General features: G+C 43.1%; 3 protein-coding genes across 3 annotated transcripts; all 3 read right to left on the reverse strand.

The window, feature by feature from the left end:
* Positions 1–804: 804 nt before the first annotated feature.
* Positions 805–5047, reverse strand: slc39a8 (solute carrier family 39 member 8; the record flags this gene model as incomplete). The annotated part of the gene is made up of 8 exons (XM_080849755.1): positions 805–954; positions 1258–1442; positions 1716–1914; positions 2659–2850; positions 3124–3246; positions 3514–3683; positions 4280–4442; positions 4733–5047. The coding sequence occupies 8 exons, from the start codon at positions 5045–5047 to the stop codon at positions 805–807; spliced, it is 1497 nt and encodes a 498-aa protein (XP_080705881.1).
* Positions 5048–5723: 676 nt separating this feature from the next.
* On the reverse strand, positions 5724–14428 carry manba (mannosidase, beta A, lysosomal; the record flags this gene model as incomplete). Its single annotated transcript, XM_080849543.1, has 17 exons — positions 5724–5948; positions 6301–6564; positions 6814–6956; positions 7180–7324; positions 7796–7960; positions 10543–10761; positions 10868–11035; positions 11200–11286; positions 11703–11820; positions 11949–12100; positions 12297–12407; positions 12518–12687; positions 13058–13178; positions 13438–13611; positions 13739–13844; positions 13956–14050; positions 14195–14428. The coding sequence occupies 17 exons, from the start codon at positions 14426–14428 to the stop codon at positions 5724–5726; spliced, it is 2697 nt and encodes an 898-aa protein (XP_080705669.1).
* Positions 14429–17650: 3222 nt separating this feature from the next.
* LOC308374271 (RING finger protein 145) lies at positions 17651–25399 on the reverse strand. The gene is made up of 11 exons (XM_080850009.1): positions 25181–25399; positions 24568–24762; positions 24197–24305; positions 23958–24049; positions 23583–23815; positions 22465–22622; positions 22182–22322; positions 21727–21909; positions 21246–21393; positions 19250–19606; positions 17651–18958 (listed from the first exon to the last, which is right to left on the reverse strand). Exons 2-11 carry the CDS (start codon positions 24734–24736, stop codon positions 18377–18379), a joined length of 2172 nt encoding a protein of 723 aa, XP_080706135.1. The 5' UTR covers positions 24737–24762; positions 25181–25399; the 3' UTR covers positions 17651–18376.

Consider the following 25399-nt stretch of genomic DNA (forward strand, 5'->3'; position numbering starts at 1 on the left):
CACCAAGTTCAGGGAGCTTTGTGAGCTGTGTGTATATAAGGGGATGGAATTATCCCAGGTCCCGAGCTGTATAGGGGCACTAAACACATACATTGTCAGGGATGTTTCAAATAACTGTCTTGTACTATCTATAGGGTTAATCAGTTTTAATCATTTCACAGTTCCCCTTTCCCAGTCCTCACCTCTACTTTCAATAGGATCTACTTTAGTTATGCTAGAGTATTTCAGGAGTTAACTTTCTCACTAGATGGCAGCATACATTTACTCATGCGTACATGGCTGACCTGACATGGGTCAAGGAGCTACTAAGCTACTATTGGTGGAAAACTAAATCAGCTAGAAAGAGGCGGGACAGGGAGAGAGAGAGCGAGAGAGATAGAGAGAGAGAGAGAGAAAGAGAGAGAGAGAGAATGAAAACACGAGGCACATGTTGACACCAAGGAATTCGCACAAACACAGGCTCATTGTTTAGATCAAATACGGCAGAAACTTGGAAACCACAAAAGAGAATACAATACATGGTTGGAAAAATAATTTACTACAAATTCTAAAGTAGGACTATTGCACATCATTGAATATAAACATCCCTTTCCAGTGTTGATGAAAAAAGCACAAATAAAATAGTATTTCTGTTTTTTATGTGTGCACTCCTGCGGCTCTGCTCAGTACACATCAGTGTCCATCCTCTGTTCTTTGGAAGAGCACAGAAGAAAATGAACTTAAATCTACAGTTATCTCTCTCTCTCTCTCTCTCTCTCTCTCTCTCCCTCTCCCTCTCTCCCTTTTTACGGTTTTTCCACCGCTCTACCCCAGGGTGATTTCTCCAGCAAATATGGTGATGAGGAGAATGATGCTGAATCCTGTGAGCAGCCCAGCATTCTGGATGAGGAAGAAGATGGCTTTCTCCATCGACGACCTCTTAGTGGCATTCATGATGTTGTTCATCTCAGGAAACTAAAGAAAAATACACACTTGTGAGTTTGTTGTCATCCATTCATCCCCTGCTGTTAAATTATGGGATGTTATAATTGTATGCATGTTGTGTGTGTGTGGTCTCATATAAAAGCATTGAATTGAAAGAAAATACAAAGTGCAGAATGTTGCAGTGCGTCAGATTAGATATATATTTACATAGTGTCAGTTTCTGTTCATATTTATTAGCCTCTTGCATTTCATTAAACGCTGTAGATGTGGAGATGAAATACTGATCAAACGGTGTGTTGAGCCACAGATAATCTCATACGAAAGGCGACTCACCATGTCAGCCAGGGCAATGTAGAGGAACATGCCACCAGCAATAGCGAAGATGGCATTAGGGGCAAAGTTACTGCCCAGTATGATGCCCAGTACTAGCCCTAGGTAGCAGCACATAGCAGAGAGCATGTTGAAGAACACAGCCTGGGGCACTGTCATGCCCGAGTTTAGCAGTATCACAAAATCACCTGCAGAGAGAAAGAGGGATTGAGAAGGAGAAAAGAGGAAAACCAGAGAGTAGATGCGCATTGTTAAATTATGCACTACATTGTCAATTAGGATAACAAAACCGCGGAGGCATTTTGGTCCTAACATCACACCCACGTCCCTGTATGGAGAATGTTTGTGTGTGTGTGTGTGCAAGTGTGAGTGTAATTGTGTATGTATCTCTGTCATAGTGTTATTTGTATTTATGTGTGTGTGTGTGTTTGTATTTAGTAAACATGTAGCTCATAGCTCACCTAGCTCATGGGGGAACTCCTCACACACAATGGCAATGGAGGTGCTGAACCCAGTGAGGGTGGACACAGTGAAGGACACTCCAATGGCCAGGCCATCTATGAAGTTATGCACCGCATCGCTCAGTGTGATCATCCAGGCCACTGTCTTTATGTTTGCGATCCGCTCGCCACGCAACCAATGACAGGCAACTACTCTTTCCTTCACGCAAGAACACACAGACCCACACACATAATAAGCATCATAGTAAAGTTGAAATGTATTGAGTAATGGACGACTGAGTGAGTCCAATGACCACTGTAGTAAACTAAAGGTGAATCCTTGCACTGAGAGTGAGCACCCACAAACCTGGTTTCATACACACTACTGATAGACATGCTTTTCACCAAGGCCTGGGAGAACAGAGAGGCTCTTTGAGAGAGAGAGAGAGAGAGAGAGAGAGAGAGAGAGAGAGAGAGAGAGAGAGAGAGAGAGAGAGAGAGAGAGAGAGAGAGTGTGTGTGTGTGTGTGTGTGTGTGTGTGTGTGTGTACACAGGTGTGTTTTTTTCTGCTCGTTTCTGGAGGGCTCCATTACACCGTGAATGGCATTACATTAACATCACTTTCTCCACAACCCAGCCTGGAGCTGGACTTGGGAATGGATCTGGCAACCATGAGCGCCAAATCAGGGCGGTTTCACTCCAGCATCAAGTGCTATCAGTGTCGACGTACCCGGTGATTACAAGGAATGTGTCTTTAAACAAAGATGCCAGCTTTTCACTGATAACATAATGCACATATACGCTAAGCTCCGCTGTTAACCATTGACAAAATCTAATTGTCTCATAGATAATAGTTCACCAATACTTAAACAACTTCAGAGAATTTCTCTTCTCTCTTGCCAAGAAGTATGATAGGAATATTTGCAGTGTGTGTGTGTCTGTGTGGGCACGTCTGTTAGGTTACCTGTTCGCCCTCAGCGGCCGGGGTCCCGTTGGTCATGTCATTACTGATGAGGTTGGCTACACTGTTGGTGACACTGTGGTTTAAAGTATTCGTGTTGTTCAGGCTGATGTGGCTAAAGCTGGTGACTGTAATGATGTCACTCTTCTCCTCAGAGTTCTGCTGCGGTGGCGGAGGGGCGTGACTGTGCCCATGCTACAAGATAACGGTGGAAACGCACGCACACACAACACACACAACAACAATCCCTTTACATTAATCGTTAGTGGATGCTCACACCCAAAACAAGCTGATGAGACCAGATCAAAAGGCTGGTCTAAAGGTAACAAAAAAGGCTAAAGAAAACTTTAGGATTCTACACAAGGAGGTACTCCTTTAACACACGCACGCACGCACGCACGCACACACGCACGCACGCACACACCAGAAAAACATTTCTCAAAAACATTTCAGAAAAACATTTCTCACCTCATGGTCTAGTCCAAGAGCCATTTTCAGGACCCTCTCAACGAAGAAGAGAATGTAGAATCCCCCAAATATTCCAATGGCTTTTAGTACATATTTATCAGTTTTTGGATCAAAGCCAAGGGCCTGTAAAACACACATGCAGAGACAATAAAGCATATTACAGCCCATATTTTCTTTTTCACTTCTTAGCATTGAGTAGATGTGTAAATGTGTAAATGGTGGTTGCTATTTGACACTCTGCTGGTAAAAAAAAACACATTGAAATCTGCTATAGACTCATTGTCATTGCTGTTTCAGAAGTTAGCACATAAAATCCAATATTAGGTGGCTCAAACAGTCATCTCCCACTTGTTGTTAGAAACATTGTGAGTATTCTCCCTCTCTCCAGACCTCGGGTATGAGCTGTAGAACTGCGTTTGAGAAGAGCGTTCCTATGGCCAGGCCGATGAAGTAGGTGAGCACTTTGGGGAAGTAGGGTTTGTCTGTGAAGGGCACCAGGAACAGCCCCAGTAGAGCAGCCAGGTTTATCAGCGTCACAGCAAGGAACCCATAACCCCACACTGCCAAAGAAAAGACAAATACACACACACACACACACACACACACACACACACACACACACACACACACACACACACACACACACACCATGGTAAGATGCAGAGTAAAGGGCACACAACTCTACATTGAAAAATGCACACACAAGTATTGAGTGACAATCCTTCTATTCTGTCAGCCGAATTTCAATGTAAGTTCCAACCGAAACACTAAACTCGAATAGTACTAGAATAGTTCTTAGACTAATATGTTGAAAAAGTCTTCATACTTCAGGCTCCTATCAAAGGTCAATGTGACCAAGACATAGTGTACTTCCCCTAATAAAGTTCCTAAAAGTGTTGGCGGTGTGGAAAACTCCCTTTTCAACTAAATTCTTTTGAAATGAACAGTATGAGCCCATGGGGCGTTCAAACTTGGGAGTTCAACTATTTATCTGGAAATTTGGAGATAAGAACTTACAGTTTGAGGTATTAAGTCACATCTCACAAATACTGAGTCAGTACACAGCCACACAGTATCAACAGCAGCATGACACAGACTAGCCACATGTGGTGTCCTCCCGGTGAGGACATCAGTGTTCTGGTTGTTATGGCCTCACCGTGGCTTGCTGGAGGTTTGGTGTCTCCAGGGCCGACATATGGGCAAGCTGGGAGAAGCACCTGGGTGAGAAAGGCTGGACACATGACCTCCAGCTGAGGCAAGGTCAACTCTGACACATTTCCCAAACCATGATATACCAGTAACTCCTCTGGAGACATGCACTACACACACAAACACACACAGAAGATAGCAGTTCATTTACTGAGGCTCAATTAAGTCATAAACTTAAACCACCAAGATGAAGATAACCTCATTACAATCAATAATGCGCATTTAATAAATAAGCTTGAGTTTACATACTAACTTACTTGAACAATAATTAATATTGAGTGCGTTCGAGTAAACGTTTAACAATTTATTTCTGACTTAAATGTCCGAGGTCTGATTAAAGTTGAATAATATATATACGTTTATCAGAATCAAGACAACATGAAAATATAAGGAAAACTACCTCTGAGTTTTTCAGTGGGTTGTCCTCATTGTCTATAGACGGTGGTCTCCTGGTCGTGATCAATTGCAGGAAGTTATTCAGGTTGTTGGTAGACAATGATTTATTCTCACCGTAAAAGCGCAATACATCCTGAAGAAAAGTACTTTGAGGAGTTGCCTCCGCAAGATAATGATTGGATATCACAGTCAAGAGTATTACACTTTGCAGAGCTGTCATACTGAAGTCCCGACAAATGCCACCGTCCAAGTAACGGAAGGGTTTACAGTTACGCCTCGAGGGAACAAGAGGCAGACTAATGCCATGCAAATAGGGCATCCAGATTTTTCATGAACAAGGAGTTAATAAACAACTCAAAACTAAACGGTCGAAATCATTAGTGAAAAGAAAGCTGAGAATGTCTGCTACACGAGCTATCATCAATCGTACATACCCTATACTGAACACGGTATCAGCTGCAGCAAAGATTATAGCGCGCTCAGACGGTTCAAAGATCAGCTCCAGCTTTTGGTGAGTGAGTGCCCCGGCGCCCCGCTCGCGGTTCCCCCGTCTCAATGCCGTCATTGTGCGAGCCTCTCTCTCCCTTTCTCCCTTTGTGCGACGGGCGGGCTGATGCCATTTTCAAACTGTTCTTTCACAAAACAAGGGACAACAGCACGTTTTAACAGAATGAACATTTATATGCAATTCTGCCACTGGACTTACACTAGTTATTTTGCAATGTATTAAACAAACATAAAAATAGATTTCCCTCCTCTGAACACCGATGCCGCCTAGTGGCTACCCAGCAGAAGTCTATAACACCTGCGTTATTGGTAATGTTTGGTTTGTTTTGCTTTGTCATTTACAGACTGAGTAAAGACACACAATATAGTACAGTCTTAACATCAGTATTTCAGTTTCATACTGCAATTTTGGCTGTTTTTATCATTATTTATTTAAAAAAAAAACTTGAATTTGAGTAAAAGCAACAGACACAGACACACAAACACACTCAGTAGACATCTCGCAATGAGGTGATATAAAGTTTTTTAGACAGCTCCTCAACGCTGGTTGGCCTCCAGGGAAAGAAGCGCACAGTCCGTTTCAGTGACAAAAGCAGGAAGCCATTGGATTCAAAGCGCCCAGCAACGTCCCCAACATCCAACCACACAAACACCGCAACAACCTCACAGTGAAGGGTGAAGGCAAACATGTCTCCGTCACGCTCCACAGAGGCCTGAAAACAGAGACACAGTTACCACAGACATGGTAATAATTACTGTACAGAAAACCTGCCCTCTGTGTCAGTTTCTGATTATATATGGGAGCTTAATCATGATATCAGCCTCCATTTTATTTTGGCTGTCTGTAGAGGTTGAAATTAAGATCTTTGTGTGTGTATATTGTGCACAAAGCTAAAAACAGATTTATGTGTGCAGTATTAGGTAAAAGGAATTAGAAATAAGTATTAGGAATAAGTCTGAAAAGCCATTCCTTTAATTCTATTTCAGAATTAAATGAACTATTATAAAATACAGTAGTTGGCCTCACATTGATGCTGAGTGTATGTTTGTCTATGTCTGTCTTACTTTGATGTTGGGTGGCTGCAGCCCTGCTTCCTTTGGTGAGGTGAGAAACAGGTGACCAATCGGACCGTGCTGATTGTTGGAGTTAGCAGGGTCCTTGAGGTCGTAGGTCACCAGACATGAGTTGCGGTCACATTTCCCACAATCCCTCAGTAGGGTGGGAACAGAAACTTGCATCATCAACATGGCCTCACCCCCCTTCAGCACACACGGGTCAGACACCTCAGTGCACACAGGAGTCACACTGCTCCACTCATAGACTGTAACCTACACACACACACACACACACACACACACACACACACACACAAACAAGAAGAAATTGACTCCACTCCACCTGACTCTCTTCCACTGTTATACTGCAGCTCAAAACGAAACAGGACTAGCAGTCATATACACACATATTGTAAAGGCTATGAGATACCATGATATACTTACGTATTGCTCTAAAGCTATTGAGAATACCATCAACAAAGTCCCATACTCAAACACATGCAACGTGAGGTCGGTCCTTACCGTGACCGTGAAGTTGAAGTCAGTGCTGAGATCTGAGACGCCATAGATCTTGAGTGTGTCGTTTTCCTCAAAGCCCACCGCTTGGACGGGAGAGAAGAAGTCTACAGCAAAGTGATGCAGTATCTTCCACTTTCCACCGAACTCTACACACACACACACACACACCGACAGATAAAACATACACACACGTACACAAACAGTTGTCTTGTCACCATGGGTCTGCCACTCCAGCAGTGCCTTCTAGGATCCACATCATATCATGCTGTGTTCCAGAAAGCAGTGGTATCAAATGTTTCACATCAGTCAATAAATGGCATTGAATTATATCCACTAATATGGTTGTTTGTTGTTGGGTAAGTGACTGACCGATTGAGGACCAAGATGGCCCCTGCCAGATGTCATTGAGCTGCCAGTAGAGGGCGCCCATGGTGTGACCTTCACCATCAATGATTTCAGATCGGCTGCGGCTGTAGAACTCCGTCTGCATCTTCACACACTGAGCCTGCATCACCTGCAGTGACCAATCACAGTGAAAAAGAAATGCTGGCATTAGTGTGTATGTATTTGCATGTATGGTTAAAAGTATTTTTGTGTGTGTATTTATGTGTGTGTGTATTTATGTGTGTGTGTGTGTGTGTGTGTGTGTGTGTGTGTGTGTGTGTGAGTGTGTGTGTGAGAGAGAGACAGCGAGAGAGTGTGTGCATTAGTGTGTGTGTGTGTGTGAGTGTGTGAGAGAGAGTGTGTGTGTGTGTGTGTGTATGTGTGAGCGAGACAGTGAGAGAGTGTGTGCATTAGTGTGTGTGTGTGTGTGTGTAAGTGTGAGTGTGTGAGAGAGAGTGTGTGTGTGTGTGTGTGTGTGTGTGTGTGTGTGTGTGAGCGAGACAGTGAGAGAGTGTGTGCATTAGTGTGTGTGTGTGTATGTGTGTGAATGTATGAGTGTGTGAGAGACAGTGAAAGAGTGTGTGTGTGTACATGTACATACCTGTGTGATGTAGAGTGTGTCCCTGTAGTGCTTCAGAGCATCAGTGCTGTTGGGCAGTATGTAATGCAGTGCCGCCTGCATCAGCATCTGTGTGTTTCCCAGCTCATGGTGCTGCCTGTGTGCTGAGAAACTGCTGAGGTAGTTCCAGTCATCAGGTTTGGAGACCTGACACACACACACACACACATGAAATAAATCAACCATAACTGTACAACACAGATGTACAGTACTCCATTTCTGTAAGGGGTGAGAGAAGTCACAGTAATTTTAAAGATCATTTTCCCCCTTCTGTTCATATCTTTCTGATGAGGATAGAAGCAAATGTATTTAACTGCTTTTGGTTTTCAGTTTCCTTTTTCATCTGGGTATCCCATTAAAAGTGTTTTTTTTCCCCAACACTTGGATATATGAAACCTATTATATCTTCAAGCACAGCTTTAAATGTACATGGGTAGGGTTACTATGGTCTGCCTTTACTACTACCAAGGCCGGATTAACCATTAGGGCAACTGGGCACTTGCCCAGGGCCCATGACATCAAAGGGGCACTTGACAACGTTGTTGACAAATATCACGTTATGAACGCAGTCCTGGCAGCGCATGGTGATGTCTGTTGTGCCTCCGTTGGTATAGCATAAAACGTGAGTTGTATTAAAACATAGCGTGTGTAATGTGTAGCTATTTCATTCCGTTTGTTAACCTTTCCTGCTGTCGGAGGCTGTCTCGTAGTTGGAGATTGCAGGGGAGTAAAATGCTCCACGGCCGAAGTAGATTAGCCTACATGTTTTTAACTTCGGGTTAATTCCCTTCCCGTTACGTCTGCTGCTGGTTAGTAAAAACAGACAGCAGGAAAGTTTAGCAAACGGAATGAAATAGCTACACATTACACACGCTATGCTTTATTAAAACTCACGTTACTCACATACTGGTTAACACTGTTACAGCACATAAATCTTTGTCGCTGCATCCAAACTATGCGTCACCATTCTCCCTCCCTGTACGTGCTCTTCTTAAAGGAGCCGCACCATTTTACTAAACGTTCTTGCAATGTCAATCATTTAATTTAAATATACGTATTGGCCTTATTGTGCACGCTTGTGCGTTTAACAGCGCTTGTTTGTGTGAGAGAGCATTTAACTGTTGATGCCTCAGTTTAATAAAGCCAGGCTATTCATAAAAAAAAACGTACGTCAATGTGGCATTAGTACTATGAACAGTTGAGATTGATTCCTTCTGGCTCGGTTCGGATTAGAAAAAAAAAAAATATTTGAATGCCTGTCGGACTGGGTCCGGGCTCGGTTACTATTCTGTCGGACCTGGCCGGGCTCGGACAGAAAAAATCGTCCCAATCCATGCTCGAATGCTCATGTATTTGTATTTTTGTACAATCCGGGACAGAATTTTAAGTTTAATAAGGCCATAATCACTGCTGTTGATGTGCAATAATTCTCATGGATGCATGGAGCACTTTATTTCAAGAGTTCAATATTTCTGCATTGCAGTTTAATTAAGTTATTTTTGTTTAAAGACAGTAAAGAAGTGTTTTCCTTAAACATTGTGCCCATTATTGTAATTTCCAAGAAGGTATAACTCTGAGAATTCCAATCACATTTGTTTTAAATATCGTCTAATTATCGTTATCGTCAAAATGAAAAAAAAATATCGAGATATTCTTTTTTGCCCATATCGCACCCCTAGTGTTAATGAGAGAAGTTTTAAAAGTAAGATAGGTCATTAGGCCTCATAATTGTTTGTGTAGTCATGAGTTCAGTCTTTAAGGGAGAGGCCAGTTGTAAGGTCCATTTGTTTAAATAAAAATAATAAGGATATATAGTAGTGAAGTGATCAACATCAAATGTTGAATTGTGATACAATAAACATGATCTTGACTTTGAAATTACATGCAACAGTGTAGCCAATGATTTACTTTTACTAAAAACACACTAATTGTCTGCTTCATGGTTGGTGATAATTTCACATTTTTGCATTTTTAAAATGTTCTATGGTTTTAAGTTAAGGCCTACCTAGCTGTTTGCTTTCAAGATAATTGAAACATTCAATAAGTACTCCTCAAGCCACCAAGTTCTGTTAAAGATTAATTGTAAAAAGTTATGCACATTTGTGCGTCTGAATGGTCTCTTGAATGCATGCACTTTATGCTGAGGCTTTTGTGCACACATACATCTCCACTAGTGTAGGCTATGATCTTGATAATAGCGACTTTACGATTGTTTGGCGGCGGCGGCGGGGGGGGGGCCTTGAGCCTTGTTGCCAGGGCACAGAAAATTGTTAATCCGGCCCTGACTACTACATGATCCACCCCCTGATACCAAAGGAAATTCTTATGGCAGACTGAGGCTGACTAAGTCCTTGCAAATGAACGTGATTCTAAATCACACACACATTACTATACTTTTGTATAAGCCAATGATCTACGGTCCCAGACAAATTGCAATGGCGCTGTAAGTAGCAGATTGGGAAACCTATTACACAAGGCAGGCTTACACTTTTTCCCAAATGACTGCACACCAAAACAGCACTTTTATCCTGAGCCTTAGACTAAGGAGGACTTAAAGTTTACATGCTATAGTTACCCCTCTAAATACGCTTTGCTTTTTTTGTGAAATGGCCTAGGAATATAAGTGTGTGTGCGTGTGTGTGTGTGTGTGTGTGTGTGTGTGTGTGTGTGTGTGTGTGTGTGTGTGTGTGTGTGTGTGTGTGTGTGTGTGTAGACATGCCTAAGCCTACCTTGCTGAGAGTTGACAAGGAAGGCCAGGACTGAAAACCATACTCTGAGGCGAATCGTGTACGAGGGAACAGCCTCCAGTCCCAGCAGTTGTTTAAATAGCTGTAGAAATGTGTGTCGCCATAGTGAGGATCGTATGGGTCATGGGCCACGAAGCCCTCCTTCTCAGACTCCACGCCATTGGTGGGGCTTGAGACCAGGAAGGGTCGGGTTTTGTCCTCCTACAAGAAATCATCATCACCATCTATATACTGTGACTTCATAAACAACAGAAATACAGTCATAGTCCAATGAAATAAATTATGCTAGTCACATTTGTATGTCTACCTTTTGTACAACAGTGCGGATGTTTTCCACATAGAGAGTCACATAGTCCTTCACATATCTTGGTCGCTCAGCAACAGGGATTCCGAACCAGTCAGTTGCTATGGCAGCCTCGTTTTCATTATTGCCACTCCAAACAATGATAGATGGGTGGGATTTCAGTCGCCTGACCTAAGAGAGCAAAAAGTACTGATTCATATTGTTTACATGTTTCTCTGTTGGTGAGAGCAGGGGTTTGTCTTTGGAAATCTGTTTGTGTGTGTGTGTGTGTGTGTGTGTGCGTGAATGCGTGCGTGCGTGTGTGCGTGCGTGCGTGCGTGCGTGCGAGCATGTACCTGCTGGACGACCTCCTCCCTCACTGTTTCAATGAAGTCCTGTTCTGTGGGATACAGAGCGCAGGCGAACATAAAATCTTGCCATACCTGGAAACAGTCAAGACAGGCATGACTGAAAAATTGACAAAACCTTAGACCCTGTGATTCGAATCCATTCAAAAATATAATGGGTTCTTGCTGGGTCCCTGCTACTCCCCTTCACTTAGTTTCATGAAAATCAGACCAGTAGTGTTTCTGTGATCTTGCTGACAGACAGACATACTCCAAAAAAAATCCAGAAGTTTGATACATGCTTTATTACGTAAGATTACCAGTCATCTACCCCCAGCAATATGTTGTCATATAATTCTAAATTACTGAACCAAACCCATATGGCTCCTAATCAAGCTACCTACTACCTACCCTTCAGCAACTTGTTTTTACAGAGCGTATGGGAAATATTTACAATGTATCTTCAGCCCTAGCTTTGTCTCACACTGATGATGTAAAGTATCCATGGTTACCATAATGCCCAGCTCATCACACAGGCTGTAGAAGGTGTCCTGTTCGTAGACTCCGCCTCCCCACACTCTCAGTGCATTCATGTTTGCATCTACAGCTGACTGCAGTAGGTTTCTCAGGCTAGAGAGAGAGAGAGTGTGTTCAATACTCAGATAAGAGCTCATAATAAGGATGGTGCATTGTTTTTTGCTAATCCATTTCAGAAAAAATCCTCTGAATACTGTGTTAAAGCCTTAACGGTCCCTCACGTATCAGGGGTCACCAGGTCCAGAAAGGCATGTGCAGGGATCCAGTTGGAACCCTTCAGGAAGATCGGCCGTCCATTGACCCGGAAGTAAAAACTCAACCCTGGGGAGGAGGGAATAGGCTCCTGAACCAGCTCCACTGTTCTGAATGCCACCTGTACACACACACACACAATGATGAAAATCATTGAAAAAAGCATTTTTACACACACATATACTGTATAGACAAACCATGACTATAACTCAGACTGTTTTGAAAGGGCAGCCATTAAACTGAACAAAACTGAACTATACTACTGAACTAAACTAAACGAGAAACTGATCATTCCAGTAATAACACAAACGCCTCACCGGTGTTTCTGTGTGGAAAGTGACCCGTGATTCAGTTCTGCCCTCCATGAACAGAAGATATTGAGTCTGCTGTCCATGACCATTGGGCCACCACAAGTCAACTGAGACATTCTACAAACACAGACACAGACAAAAGGAGTTAGAATTGGCCTAAACTTTCATTGGGGGAAAAAAACACACAATGACATCATGTCACTTTTTTGATTGTGTTGTTTGCTTACTGAAGGAATCTGAAGGTGGAGGGCCTTCCTAGTTTGGTCAGGTTTGATTGACAGCTGGAACTTCTGAAACACCTTCAGCTCTGGTAGCAACAATGTGAAACACCCATCGGTCGCCACAGCAACATCAAAGAACAACTCTACCTCCACATTCCAACATGAGAGAGAGGAATCTGGAAAACAATTAAAGATTGGGAGAACTGAGATGAAGACAGATCTAGACATAGTATGTGTACCAAGGTGACCAGACGTCCCCGTTTTTCCGCTTACAAAGATTAAAAAGATTACACTGTTTTGCAGGTGTTTACGTGTCTGTACTGATAACGTCCCCGGATTTTGTCTCAGAAATATGGACACCTTAATGTGTACAGCGTATCATTTTCCATATAAATCAGTAGAGTTGATTTCTACAGTTTGTTTCTAACTGTGTGTATGACAACAGAATCAAAGAATTAATGTTAATGTGAATGTGTGTGTGTGCGTGTGTGTGTGTGCGAGAAAGTATGACAGACAGGGAGGTTGCACATATATATTACTCCATACCCCAAGCCGTGCTGGCTGTGAAGCTCTGTAGTCTGATGAAGTTAAAGGCCTGTAGCTCAACCCCTCTCAGGCCCTGAGTTGGAAATGAAGGACCCCAGTCCCAGCTGAAGGAGAACTGAGCCTACACACACACACACACACACACACACACACACACACACACACACACACACACACACACACACACACACACACACACACACACACACACACACACACACACACACACACACACACACACACACACACACACACACACACACACACACACACACACCAAAATTCAGAGAATGGAAAAACAAATGCAAGATCATGTACAACAGACATAATCAAGTGTTTGGAGTGACTTCAATAGTTTGGTGTGGTTGCTCCTCAGGTACCTTTCTGATGAAGTTGACATGGCACTCTCCTTTTTGCACCGGGGGAGGGCATGCAGGTGGGACTTTGTATTCAGAATGTGCGTGGTCTCTCTGTGATGCATATGTCACTGCTGACATAAACCCCACCTCCAAAAGATTGTCTTTTGCATTCAGGAGACCTCCAACCTCAAACTCCTACATACAGACCACAGACACACTGCCACAGTAAATCACACTGGAAGCATACAAATGATTTACACTATCTGACACAAACAGACACTCAAACGATCACATTATACACTACACAGGCACTCATACTTACATATGATCGAAACATGTTGTCCGTTGTGCCAATAGTGACTCCATTAAGGGTAATGGTGGAGACAGTGTCAACTCCATCAAAGAGCAAAATCACTCTCTTCATCCGTCTCAACACATAACTCAGTTAAATCACTTACATGTTTGTATGTGCATCTGAACATTTTAGTGAGAATAATGATTTGTATAACTGAATAGGTGAAAGGGCAATGTGTACATACCTGGTTGAATGTGGCACATCGAATGTGAGGCTGTATGTCCAGTTGTCTAGCGAAATCCATCTGTAGTCGAGGTCATTGAACCTATAGTAGGGGTCCTAATGAAAATGAACGATTCTGTTTTAGTTCTTTGTTTGCATTGTCATATGTATTAACTGTCAAAACAGGAAAACACGTTCTATCGCTTTGAGGGAATGCGCTAACGCTGTGCACAAAAACTATCGGCTGTGTCCGTTCATTACCTGAATAAAGTTTTGCTTATGAAGGGCGGTGTGGACGCATCCCGGTACTTCTGCAGGTAGGTTTAATGAACCGTTGTTGTTGCGCAGTATCCATTTTCCGTTCAAACTCTGGGTCTCCACCTCAGTGCCCTGATCATCACCGGTGCCTGTTGGTGAGTGTCTACACAAAGCGGCCGAAATCAATAAAGAGCAAATGAAAGCGAACAGCCTAACTTTACTCTGAACTGGGATCATGGTTTGTCGCTGTCACTTTATCGATCACTCCTCACATCTTTTTAACAGCAGAAGAATGGAGATTTAGTCCATACAAGACGGTTAATGTAGAGTTTAATTATAGAACGACCCGAAGAGGAACATAAAATGTATGTTTATCTCACTCACGCAACTCAAAGTTTACTTCCTTGTTGTAGGTCATATGACAAATCAGCATGCAAGTCAGCTGATATAAATATGTGTGATTTCTAAAACATATGGAAAGCCAACGATGCGAAAACGTGATTAATTTAGCTACGTTCGTTTTCGGCTTCGACTGACATGATGATTAACTCTAACAGTCAGTTTCAGCCGAGAACTTGGTAAAGTGGCAGTGAAGCTGGATGTGAAAGTGTGCAGTGTGAGAAGTACACAAAGTAAAAATGAACTGGGTGAAATGTGTTCTGTATTAAAATAACCTTTTACAATTATAGTCAACTATTTGTCTGGTCTGGTAACAGACCTTTTCATTTTGTGGACAAAGGGGTTAATGCACTTTGTGGACAAAAGAAACCCAGTTCGTAGGAAAAAGTAAACTAGTTAACCTGATCAAACATATAAGCGATGATGAACTTCGGGTCTATTCTTTGATATTTTTTGACTTTTCTGCTTTAAACTCAATTCTTGCACATCCTTTCACTTTATGTGGCAGTCATATTACTCATCGCTATGCGGTAGGTCTATTTGTTGTTTTTAACTTAGGGAAATGAGGCTGCTCCATTTGTTTTCACTCAACTTCATCAATAAAGTGTACTCAAGCCTACACTGACCCTGGTCTTGCTTATTGGAGAGTCTGGCTGTCTAGAGTTATTATAACTGTCTAGAACAGTTATTTACTAAACTAGACGTAACGCAAAGCGTTACAGAATATGACCGCCGAACTGTAGGTTTTGGCACAGAATGAGTCATGGTTGTCAGTGTGTTTGTGTGTTTTTATGTGTTTTGTGTGTGTAAATTGGTTTGTGTTTCATTTTTATGTATTAAAGGAATTATTTGTGATATATTTTGATGATTTGGTTATGTTTTGTGTACTACTTTTTTGTGGATTGTTTTGGTATATTTTTCTTTTGCAATGTATTTTGTTAAAACAGGTAATTTAAAGTTGTTAAGAAAAGTTGAATTGACCCAAACACAATATGTTGTTTTCAGAATTGTACTATCTATTTAAAACTGTTCACACACAAAAAGCAGATATTCCCTTAAAATCTCTTATGTTTTGCCAATAGTAAATGTAAGTACTTTTTTGCTGTCATTTGTTGTCAGGCCACCTACAGGCCAGTTGGTGTAGTCACATAAAACATAAGATTGTATGGCCCCCCATGGACAAAATTGCACGAGTGGCATGCATTCAGAGGGTCTCATAATGATCCACCACTTTCAATTTCGTGCACTTTCGACAATATATGCATAAGTTATAAGTGACTGGAATTGTGAAGAGTGCATAGTTTGAGGGTCTGCCACCCCCACACCCTTCAAACTTTGTAAAAGATTCTCATAACTTTTAATTCCCCATTGCTGAAGAGTAACCTGACCACGTTTGAAGGCATTACCATTAAATCTGTAGGAGGAGTTCAATCACATGCGAGGTGTAGAACAAAGTGAAGTTTCCAACCACCAACAGGTGGCGCTATAGATGATATCAATCAGGCATATGTACGCGTTCGGGCTGGATCCCGCGTCCACCCTGAGACATTTTCTCTGGATCAAACAATGTACGCAAGAGTTATAAGAGACTTTGTGTTTTGTGGCAAGCACTGGCAAGTTGGCAAAGTTGGAGGGTCTGCCACGCCCACACCTTCCGACTAATGAGAAAATCCAATAGAACTTTTAGTCGCCCATGGCTGAAGAGTAACCTGACCACATTTCAAGGCGTTCCCATTAAATCTGTCGGAGGAGTTCGATCAGATGCGAGGAGTGCAAACGCCGTCAAAACGCATCTTCCACTCAAAATGGCCGACTTCCTGTGGACCTGCCACCATGGCGTCAAGAGACTTTTTGGTGCGTCCAAGCATGATGAAGACGAGTACCAAATTCCGTCAAGCTACGCCAAAATAACCCCAATGCGCAGGGTTTTTTGCAATGTTCTAGGGGGCGCTACAGAGCCATTTTGCTCCATCCATGGACAAAAACTCTACCGAAAATGGAAGGTTACAGGCTTGATGTCCCTGGCAAATTTGGTAATTTTTCCAGCACTTTGACATATATGCGATTAAAACACCTAATTTTTGCTTTTTAATTTTTAACTAGGTGGCGCTATACATGTAATGACTGGTTATGGTATGGGTTGACATGGCCCCTTAACACAAACATACAAGAACAATTTGGCCCTCCTAGGCCCTACGGTTCTCAGGATATTCGAAGAAAACTGTGTCGCGCCACCTACAGGCCAGTTGGTGTATAAACATATAAATCAATTTATTGCATGCCCCCCCGGGAACGGAATTTCACGAAACTTAACGTGCAATCAGAAGGTGTCATAATGATCCCACACCTCTGATTTCGTGCAGTTCTGACCTTGTCAACTTACATTACATTTTTTTACAACACTCCATTTTTGCCTTTTCATTTGTAACTAGGTGGCACTACACATGAAATAGGTGGTAGTGGAATGGTTGACGTGGCCTCTTAAGACCAACATATAAAAAAAATGTGGTCCTCCTAGGCCCTACGGTTTTCGACTTATTCACAGAAAACTGAATCGCCCCACCCTCTTTAAAAGGGGTCCAGTCCGACGGGGCTGCACGAAAATCAATGGTTCCACGCTAATCTAGTGGGGCTACATGCCCACCAAATTTCGTGCACCCCGGTGTTTCAGTGTCCCGGGAATCGTTAACAGAAAATTGGCTGTCGGGCGGCGGTCATAATAATACGTCTGGAGGCGTAGGGAATAATGTAGCCTAATGTATAACGTCTCACGTAGTGTGTCGTGTCTTTTAAAATGATGTCCAATAGCGGAAATGCAACATTTTAGCACAATTGGCGTTCAATGGACCTATTAAACAGTCAGGTTTGTCAACATGCAAGTAACCTTTAAAAAAACGCATATTTTTTATGTTAATCATTATTTCAATCACCATTATGTAACTACTTAAGTATTGATACCCTGCATATTAATATTTTAAAATTTGAATTCCACTCAATCTCTCTAAAATCAGTCTTGCACTCAAAGCAAGTCAAAGAAAATGAAGCACACAGGTCACGATGGAAATTTTTAAAAGCCTTCATTAAAACACAATAACCTGTAAGTACCATTCAACAGGTCCAAGGTCTTTTCCCCTTAGAATACCAAATTCTCATACAATATATTGCTATTGGTGAGGTTCTTCCAGCTACCTTTTCCATGAGCAGACAAACACATAGACTGGTACCACACACATTTCCCCTCGGTCTGTAGTCTCTGAGCTGAGCATGGACCTGTCAGCATCCCCTGAATGAACAAACTGACCAACAAAGTCTTTCCTAGCAGAATCGATGTTAGCAAAGCATTTCTTACAAAAATCAGTTTTTCAAATGGACAGAGAAAGGCATTCAGTGTTGTGTATCGTAATGGTAACTCCATGTACCCTCTCCCGCTGAACATACTATGAAAGGCATTTTTTTAGTTAAAGGCCTACCCTCCAACAACAGCACATAAAGATGTTAACACATTTTGAGTAATATGTTCAAAGGGACATAAACTGAGAGAAAAGAAAAAGGGCTTAGCAGGACTTTCACATCCAAGTACACAAGTTTGTTTTTTTGTGACAGACTTCTGGCAGCTCCATTCATTTTTTTTGTAGCCTGACAGTGTTGTTGTTAGACAACAGTTGGGGAGACTACGGTCAGACTCTGTTTCATCCATCGCAAACGCTTACTCTTTACTTCTCCCTCTGTATCCGTAGATTATGTGTTTTTTTCTCATCTATTGTTCTCCCAGATGTTGAAATATTGTCAGTGGTCGTCACGGTGACGATGCGGTAGTCCATTGTCGGGACATTGTAAGGCGTTGCGGTCCTCACCATGAGGTGATGCATAGACCAAGCCCCCCTCCTCTGCTGTTGGTGTGTGTGGGTGTGTGTGTCTATGAGTGTGTATGCATTCCTCGGGGCTCAGTCGAGGTTCTGTGGCTGGACTGAATGGCTGTGAAGAGGGCGTACTAGTTTTAGTGTTCGAGTCAGCGTCCCCATTACAAGACAGGACTCTTTCTTCACAGCCGTTTCCATTTTGAACTGCATCTCCCAGGGGGCTTTGTTCCTCCTCTTCCTCCTCTTCTTCTTCTTCCTCCTCCTCCCCCTCGTCCTGATCCCCTTCAGAGAATTCCTCTTCTTCTTCAGAGGAGGAGGTGTTGTAGTCAGGGTGGGCCTCCTCTCGTGGGCTTTCTGGGGCGTCGCCAGCAGCAGATGTCTGATTGGGCGGGGTTTGCTTGACTGCCGTGTGGCACATGGGGCACGTCTCCTGAACATACAGCCACTTCCTCAAGCAGTTGCCATGGAAATAGTGACCGCAGTACGTGATCACAGCTGACGACATGTCCTGTGGAGAATAAAAATAAATAGATTTTTGTGATTGTATTTGTAGTATATGTGCCACCATAATTATGGATGGTTATCCATCATGGTGGTAGAGGTTTGAGTGGGTTCACACGTAAAGCATGAATGTATTAAGTGTGTTCGATGAGTGTGCTAAGCAATGGCAACAGACATCACTGTAATAGTGGTTGGCATAATGAAAAGTGTATTTATCTATGGACGTGTGTGTGTGTGTGTGTGTGTGTGTGTGTGTGTGTGTGTGTGTGTGTGTGTGTGTGTGTGCGTTTTTCCTTACCTGGTAGCAGATGGCACACACGTCGTTGTGGTCCTTCAGCTGCTGCTGGGTTGCGGAGGGCAGCGAGCTGATCTTCCGGGATGCCTCGCGGCGCAGCAGGAAGTTACTCCAGCCGGAGCGCGCACGCAGCCACACACTGCAGTAGGAGTGCACAATGAGCACGGAGGCGCCCAGCCAGCTCCACTCCCCGAACACACACTCCCACGCGCCGTACAGCACCACGCACACAGCCAGCAGGAACTCCAGCGCCCGGCACATGCCGTTCACGTAGTACACCACCTCGTCCAGCCCCCCGATCGCCTTGGAGAAACACACCTCCAGCATGAAGAGGCCGTAGATCAGGAGAGTGCCCGTCACCTGGGAGACAATCAGGTGAGCACCACAGGTGAGTTCCACTTTACAGAGGATAATTAACATATCCAATGTACAGTCTCAAGGACAAACATATTTCATCACGTGGGCATCATCACTCTTATATGTTGATATAAAGGAGAGGTCAAGTTGCATATGGATAAGTTGCATATAAAGCTATAAATGATGTCTTTTAGAATGTATATCACCTTTAACATATAATAACACATCATTGCCATGCCACTGCCTGTTTAGTCTACAAGCACAGATATAGTATATGCTATATTTCTGCATTAGCTCTTTCATAATTTATAGTTTATACAATTATTCTAACTATTCAAAGCATATACATGACAGACTAGACTTTGATAATGTACAGGTCATATAATTTTAACTAGGGCTGTGTATTAACTCACATTCCAATTTCAATTAAGAATATGGCTTCTGATGATTATAAAAACAACATTATCGATATAAAGAAAAGATGAATTTGCCACATTCTGTTTCGCAATGATGCTCTCATCCAATGCACTCATTTACTTTACAAGGGGTTTCGCCCCTCCCTCAAAGCCCAAACTCACTCTTAGCCACTGACTGAGCTGCGCCACAGAAATTTCACACGGTTTAATATTCTTGAAGAAACATACCGTTGTAAACATACCGGCCTAACCTATGGGGCAAATAATTAACCCACTCTTTAAGTGTTATCCACTACAGCCCCGTTCAATTAGCCTGGTGACACCAGCCTACGTATTTCCGCCTGAATTAATTTCAAGCTCATACTCAGTCTGGCCCAACCCCACCTAACATCGTTTCCAGGCTTCACCCTACAACCGCACCAATCAGTGACAGTTCACCAACAGTTCAGAGCTGTGACGCAAAACTCGCCTTGCCGAGGTGCATGTAGTACAGCGGAGTTTGTAGTTTACCAGCATTGTCTCAACTCTCGAGAACATCAGAAAATTAAAAGGAGAACAAGAGGATTGTCTTGTAAGTTTTATGATTGGAAAGGACGTCGAAGCTCTTCTCCCAACTGGCTTTGGGAAGAGTTTAATCTACCACATGGCCCCGTTAGTAATGGAGAGACGGGAGACAGAATGCTTACCAAACGTTGCTGATTGGTTAAGGGAACTCCAATGATTTTAAACCTCAAGCTAAGCACCCGCCCATCTCGAAAACGAAAATGCATTGGGTTTGGCCAGACTGACTGACGAAAAGAAATGGAGTCACAGCAGGCTGGTAATGGCCAGGCTAACGTTCAATACACGCTTAGCTTTTTTATAGTTTGTTTAAAGGCTAGCCCCAAAAAGTCGACCCTCACCTAGCGTTAGCATGTCATCCATACGTGTTTAGTATGAAACATTTTTAGTTTTTTAAGTGGCAATGTACCGTTAATACGTGTTACTGTATCATTATAATTAAAATAATATGATGATAATATACATGGATGATTACTACTACTAATCAAGTGACTATTAATAAAATAAATAAAATGAATAAAAGCGCTGAGATTCCAGCATCGCAAGTTTATTACACTTAATGAGTCATAGAGTTAGACAATCACGACCTCAGTGTTGACCAAAACAATCATGATTGTGATTTAGATTTTTTTTGCCATAATCAAGCAGCCCTATGGTGAACTCACCTGTAGGGAGGTCAGGATACAGCTGGACAGGAGGATGAGCAGCCAGAGGTCCATGACGAAGAACTGAGAGAGTTTGTAGGCCATGACGACGGGAGAGAGCAGCAGTAACAAACACATGCTCAGCCCCCGCAGGTGTTTCCACACACTTCTGAAGAAACACAAAGGAAGGAGGGTGACCTCTCTCGCTTAGAGCCACACACACAGAAAACCTGCAGACCTGCCCACAGAGACAGCAATGGCTGCAGCATAAGGCCACAGCAATCAACTTACAGGGTTAGGATTCATCATTCTTTATAGACAGAAACATACATGTATATACAGAGTGACAGAAGGTCAACAGGTCTATTTAGCTTAGCCTTTCTGAGCGCACTTGTGTATGCAAGCATGAGTGTGTGCGTGCATGCGTGCGTGCGTGCATGTGTGCGTGCGTGCGTGTGTGCGTGCCTGCGTGCGTGTCTGTGTGTGTAATGTATGCATGTACCTGTTTCTGCTGGCAGCCAGTGCGAGTACTATGGGCTCAGTGATCTCGATCATGTTCTGCAGGGTTGATGTGAGGATTATGAAAAGGATGATTGACAGGAGGAAGGACCTCTGCACTGACGTCATGTCCAGTAGGCCCGTCTGCAGAGCCAACAGCAGGAGAGTCACGCCCTCCGTCACCCCCCTGTAACAAACAAACACACACACACACACACACACACACACGCACACACACAAAAAACCCTTTAACCAACACAGACAATAGCTCGCAAATAATGGCCATTCACCAATATGCACATCTACCACCACCTTTTAACAGCTGTAAAATACACAAAGATAAGCAAACTCCCAGAAGTGAAACAGAAGAGAGCGTCTTCACCATAACAATCAAACAGTGGTTTCATCAATGATGACTACCCACACCCATTCCCTTGACCACACAGAGCCCTGACTGACCTGTGCATGACGTTGTGGTTCTGCACGGCTGCATATCCTCCCAGGTAGAACTTACATAGGTTCATGAGCCCCAGAGCTACGTAGGACACCACACAGGCCAGACCCAGCAGAGAGTAAGGGGTGGAGCAGCACTCGGACACACTACACACACACACACATATACGCGCACACACGTACACACACAATGGTACATAAGATATGAGCACTTTGTATAAAACTGTGAGAGATTTCATTTGGTATTGCTGGTTTGTTTCCTCAAAAGTGAAGTGATGTGTTACTGCACCTGCTGAGTAGGTACAGCAGCATCCCCTGGTGGCTGGATGTGGGACTGCAGAGTTGGGCAACAAACAACAAAAGCCAGAAGATGGAGAAGAGCAGAGGCACAGAGAAGCTCTGCCACACCGACACACACACAGCAAACAACCTGTACAAGCCCACCACCTACAGAGAGAGAGAGTCATGGACCCACAGAGATGAGTGGTGGAGCACAGACCTGCAGGTTGACATTGTCTTACAAATACCATGTATTAAAAGATATAACAGAGCAGAATTTCCTTTAGTAAGAGAATGAGTGGGGAGATTTCTTCCAAAAGTTCCCAAACACTGTGTGCTTATCCTGGTTTTTTGCTTGCTAAAAGTGTGGTGTAGATGACTAAACCATTCCATTTAAGGAAATCATTCTCTTATCTCCCTATGACACCATGTAACAACTCTACCTTAAAATAACAGCTTGAAAAAAATTGTGCCGCTACAATTACTTTTCATGTGGAGAATGACCTCTCCGCCATTGCAATTGGGTTCTGTAGGGAAATGACTGCAGTCTGTAGGATTTCTGGAGCCGTCCGGTGCCTGAGCATGTGCGACTAGGATCGGGTAGCGATTTTGATTCAGAGCTAGCCATCTTTCTGCTGGACTAGTAAGTAGTTTATTTGCCGTCCTGCTTTGTCTTGTCTTTCACCTGCTTGATGTTTGACTGTCTTGGCAAAGTTGTTGACTCGCTAGTTGACTCGCTAGTTTGTCAAAAACAAGGACACTAGAGGGACTAGTTTCGTCACTAGAGGGAGCTCCAAGGCAAAAACTCCTTAGTGCTGCTTTAATGTTATTGATTGTGTTCATACACTCTGTTTGCTAAACAATCTGCTATCTAAATGTGTCAACAGTCAGTTATTATGATTACAGTTATTTTTGTACCCCCCTTCATCCAATAACGATAGCACAGAAAATGACTTCTTGGCTTGTGTGCACTTGTGTTTACCTGTAATAAGCTACATGTGCATGCAAGCACACCTGTAACTTCCTGTGAGTGGCTTTAGCCGATCTATACAGCTATACAACTATACACTGTCTTTGTGTGCTTTTGCTCAGGCACCATGCCATGCTGCCTGCACCCGTGTTAGTTACCCGTAACTCTCTGTAGGCAGCCCTTGCCAGTCTGTAGGGCACGAACATGTTGCTCAGCAGGAACACAGCCACCTGCACACCAGATAGGCCCATGGAGGCTAAGGCCGATGTGTTGACCATGTCCAGAGGCAGACAGCAAGCACGGGCCACCAGGGGGAGCAAGTGAGCAGAGAACAGCCACACCCGGCGGGTCCGCATGAGGAACGCACACAGCGTGCACACGATTACCTGACCTACACACAGAAATACACTTTTTCATTAAATGTGCACACAAATTCATGACCATGTTATGTTTCCAGAACTTCAGCAGGTGTGTGTTCCAGTGCATAAATATGTAAGCAATTGTGTGTGTGTGTGTGTGTGTGTGTTACATACTTGTGAGGGTTGATACAAAACTATTGAAGGCCTGAGAGTCAAGATAAAGTGGCCTTTCCAACCCAAAACGTATCTCATCTTTGATATAATCCCTGTGGAGTGGACAAAGAAGTCAACACAATGATGATCATTCACCCTAATCCTAATCTGTAACCTATGTCCACAGGTGCTTCTCTATGGATTAAAAATGTTCTTCAATATTGTTCCAAACCAAGTAATTCAAAATGCGATAAGATTACCTGCAGATGTGGTGACCCATGTAGAGCAGCATAGCCGTGAGCACGTGCAGATACAGCTGAACAATATGACCCAGTGGCAATATCAGCATCACCAAGCTCAACAACTGACCTGAACACGACAAGCGCAGGTTCACATTGAGAGGCGGTTCACATAGAGAGGCGGTCCTCACACACACACACACACACACACACACACACACACACACCAACCAACCAACAACATACAACAACAACATACAAAGATTCTCAGTTGGTCTTGGCTGTACATTTTGTATCTTTCTATTCTAAGGGTTAGGGTTACTTGTTCTCTTAGTGAAGACTATCACTGACAGGCTTTAGTTTCGTAGTGTATTTAAAATTAGCAGACTCACCTGTATAGTACACGTTCCAGATGATATATTTGTACTTAAAAAGCATATCTTCATTCCTGGCTTTAATGTGCTCTGTGAAACTCTCCACGTCGCATTTGTACAGCTGATCCAGGGCAAGCAAACAGGGCACCCGCAAGGCGACGTTCGCCACGTCCTCCAGCCACGGCATTTTATTTCAAAGAGCACTGCAAATTCCTTGACGTGGTAGTTCGAAATAAACCGTCACATGCTGGAAGACTGTAACGACTGGGGTGTTGTCTTTGCCAACCTCTGACAGTATGAGGAAAGTCATCCAAACATTAGCAGCTAAATCCTGTTCTGTCTTTGTACCAGTCTGATTTTTATCTTGGGATAATAAGTCAATTGTTTAGCTGTAGGCCTAACTTTACCTTGCATACAACAGTAACGTTACAGCTAGGCAACTCATTAAGTTAGGTTAATGTTACTTTCGATATTACTACCTCCATCTGTCACTTAACGACAGAAACCAACATCCGGCAGGAACGTTATAACTTGCAAGAAAGTGAATACAACAGGACGGCACCTGCAGTGCAAGGTGACTGAATTTATATCCTATCGCTGATGATCAAGCAAACTACCCACAAATTGATACCTGTTCATCTGTCCAATTTGAAGTGGTCGGCTGCAAGTATCAGAAATCTATCCAGGATAGTCTGACCGTCCAACCGAGTTACATTCTGACATCATTCGCTTGTCACGGAACGACCGCTTACAAGGTGAACGTTACCTACAATCGATAAAGTACATGCACTACGTTCGCATTAATGCAAAAACCTATTTGTCGATTACAAATGAGGAATATATTGGTATG

The sequence above is a fragment of the Sprattus sprattus genome, assembly GCF_963457725.1.
Source record: "Sprattus sprattus genome assembly, chromosome: 13".
NCBI classification, from domain to species: domain Eukaryota; kingdom Metazoa; phylum Chordata; class Actinopteri; order Clupeiformes; family Clupeidae; genus Sprattus; species Sprattus sprattus.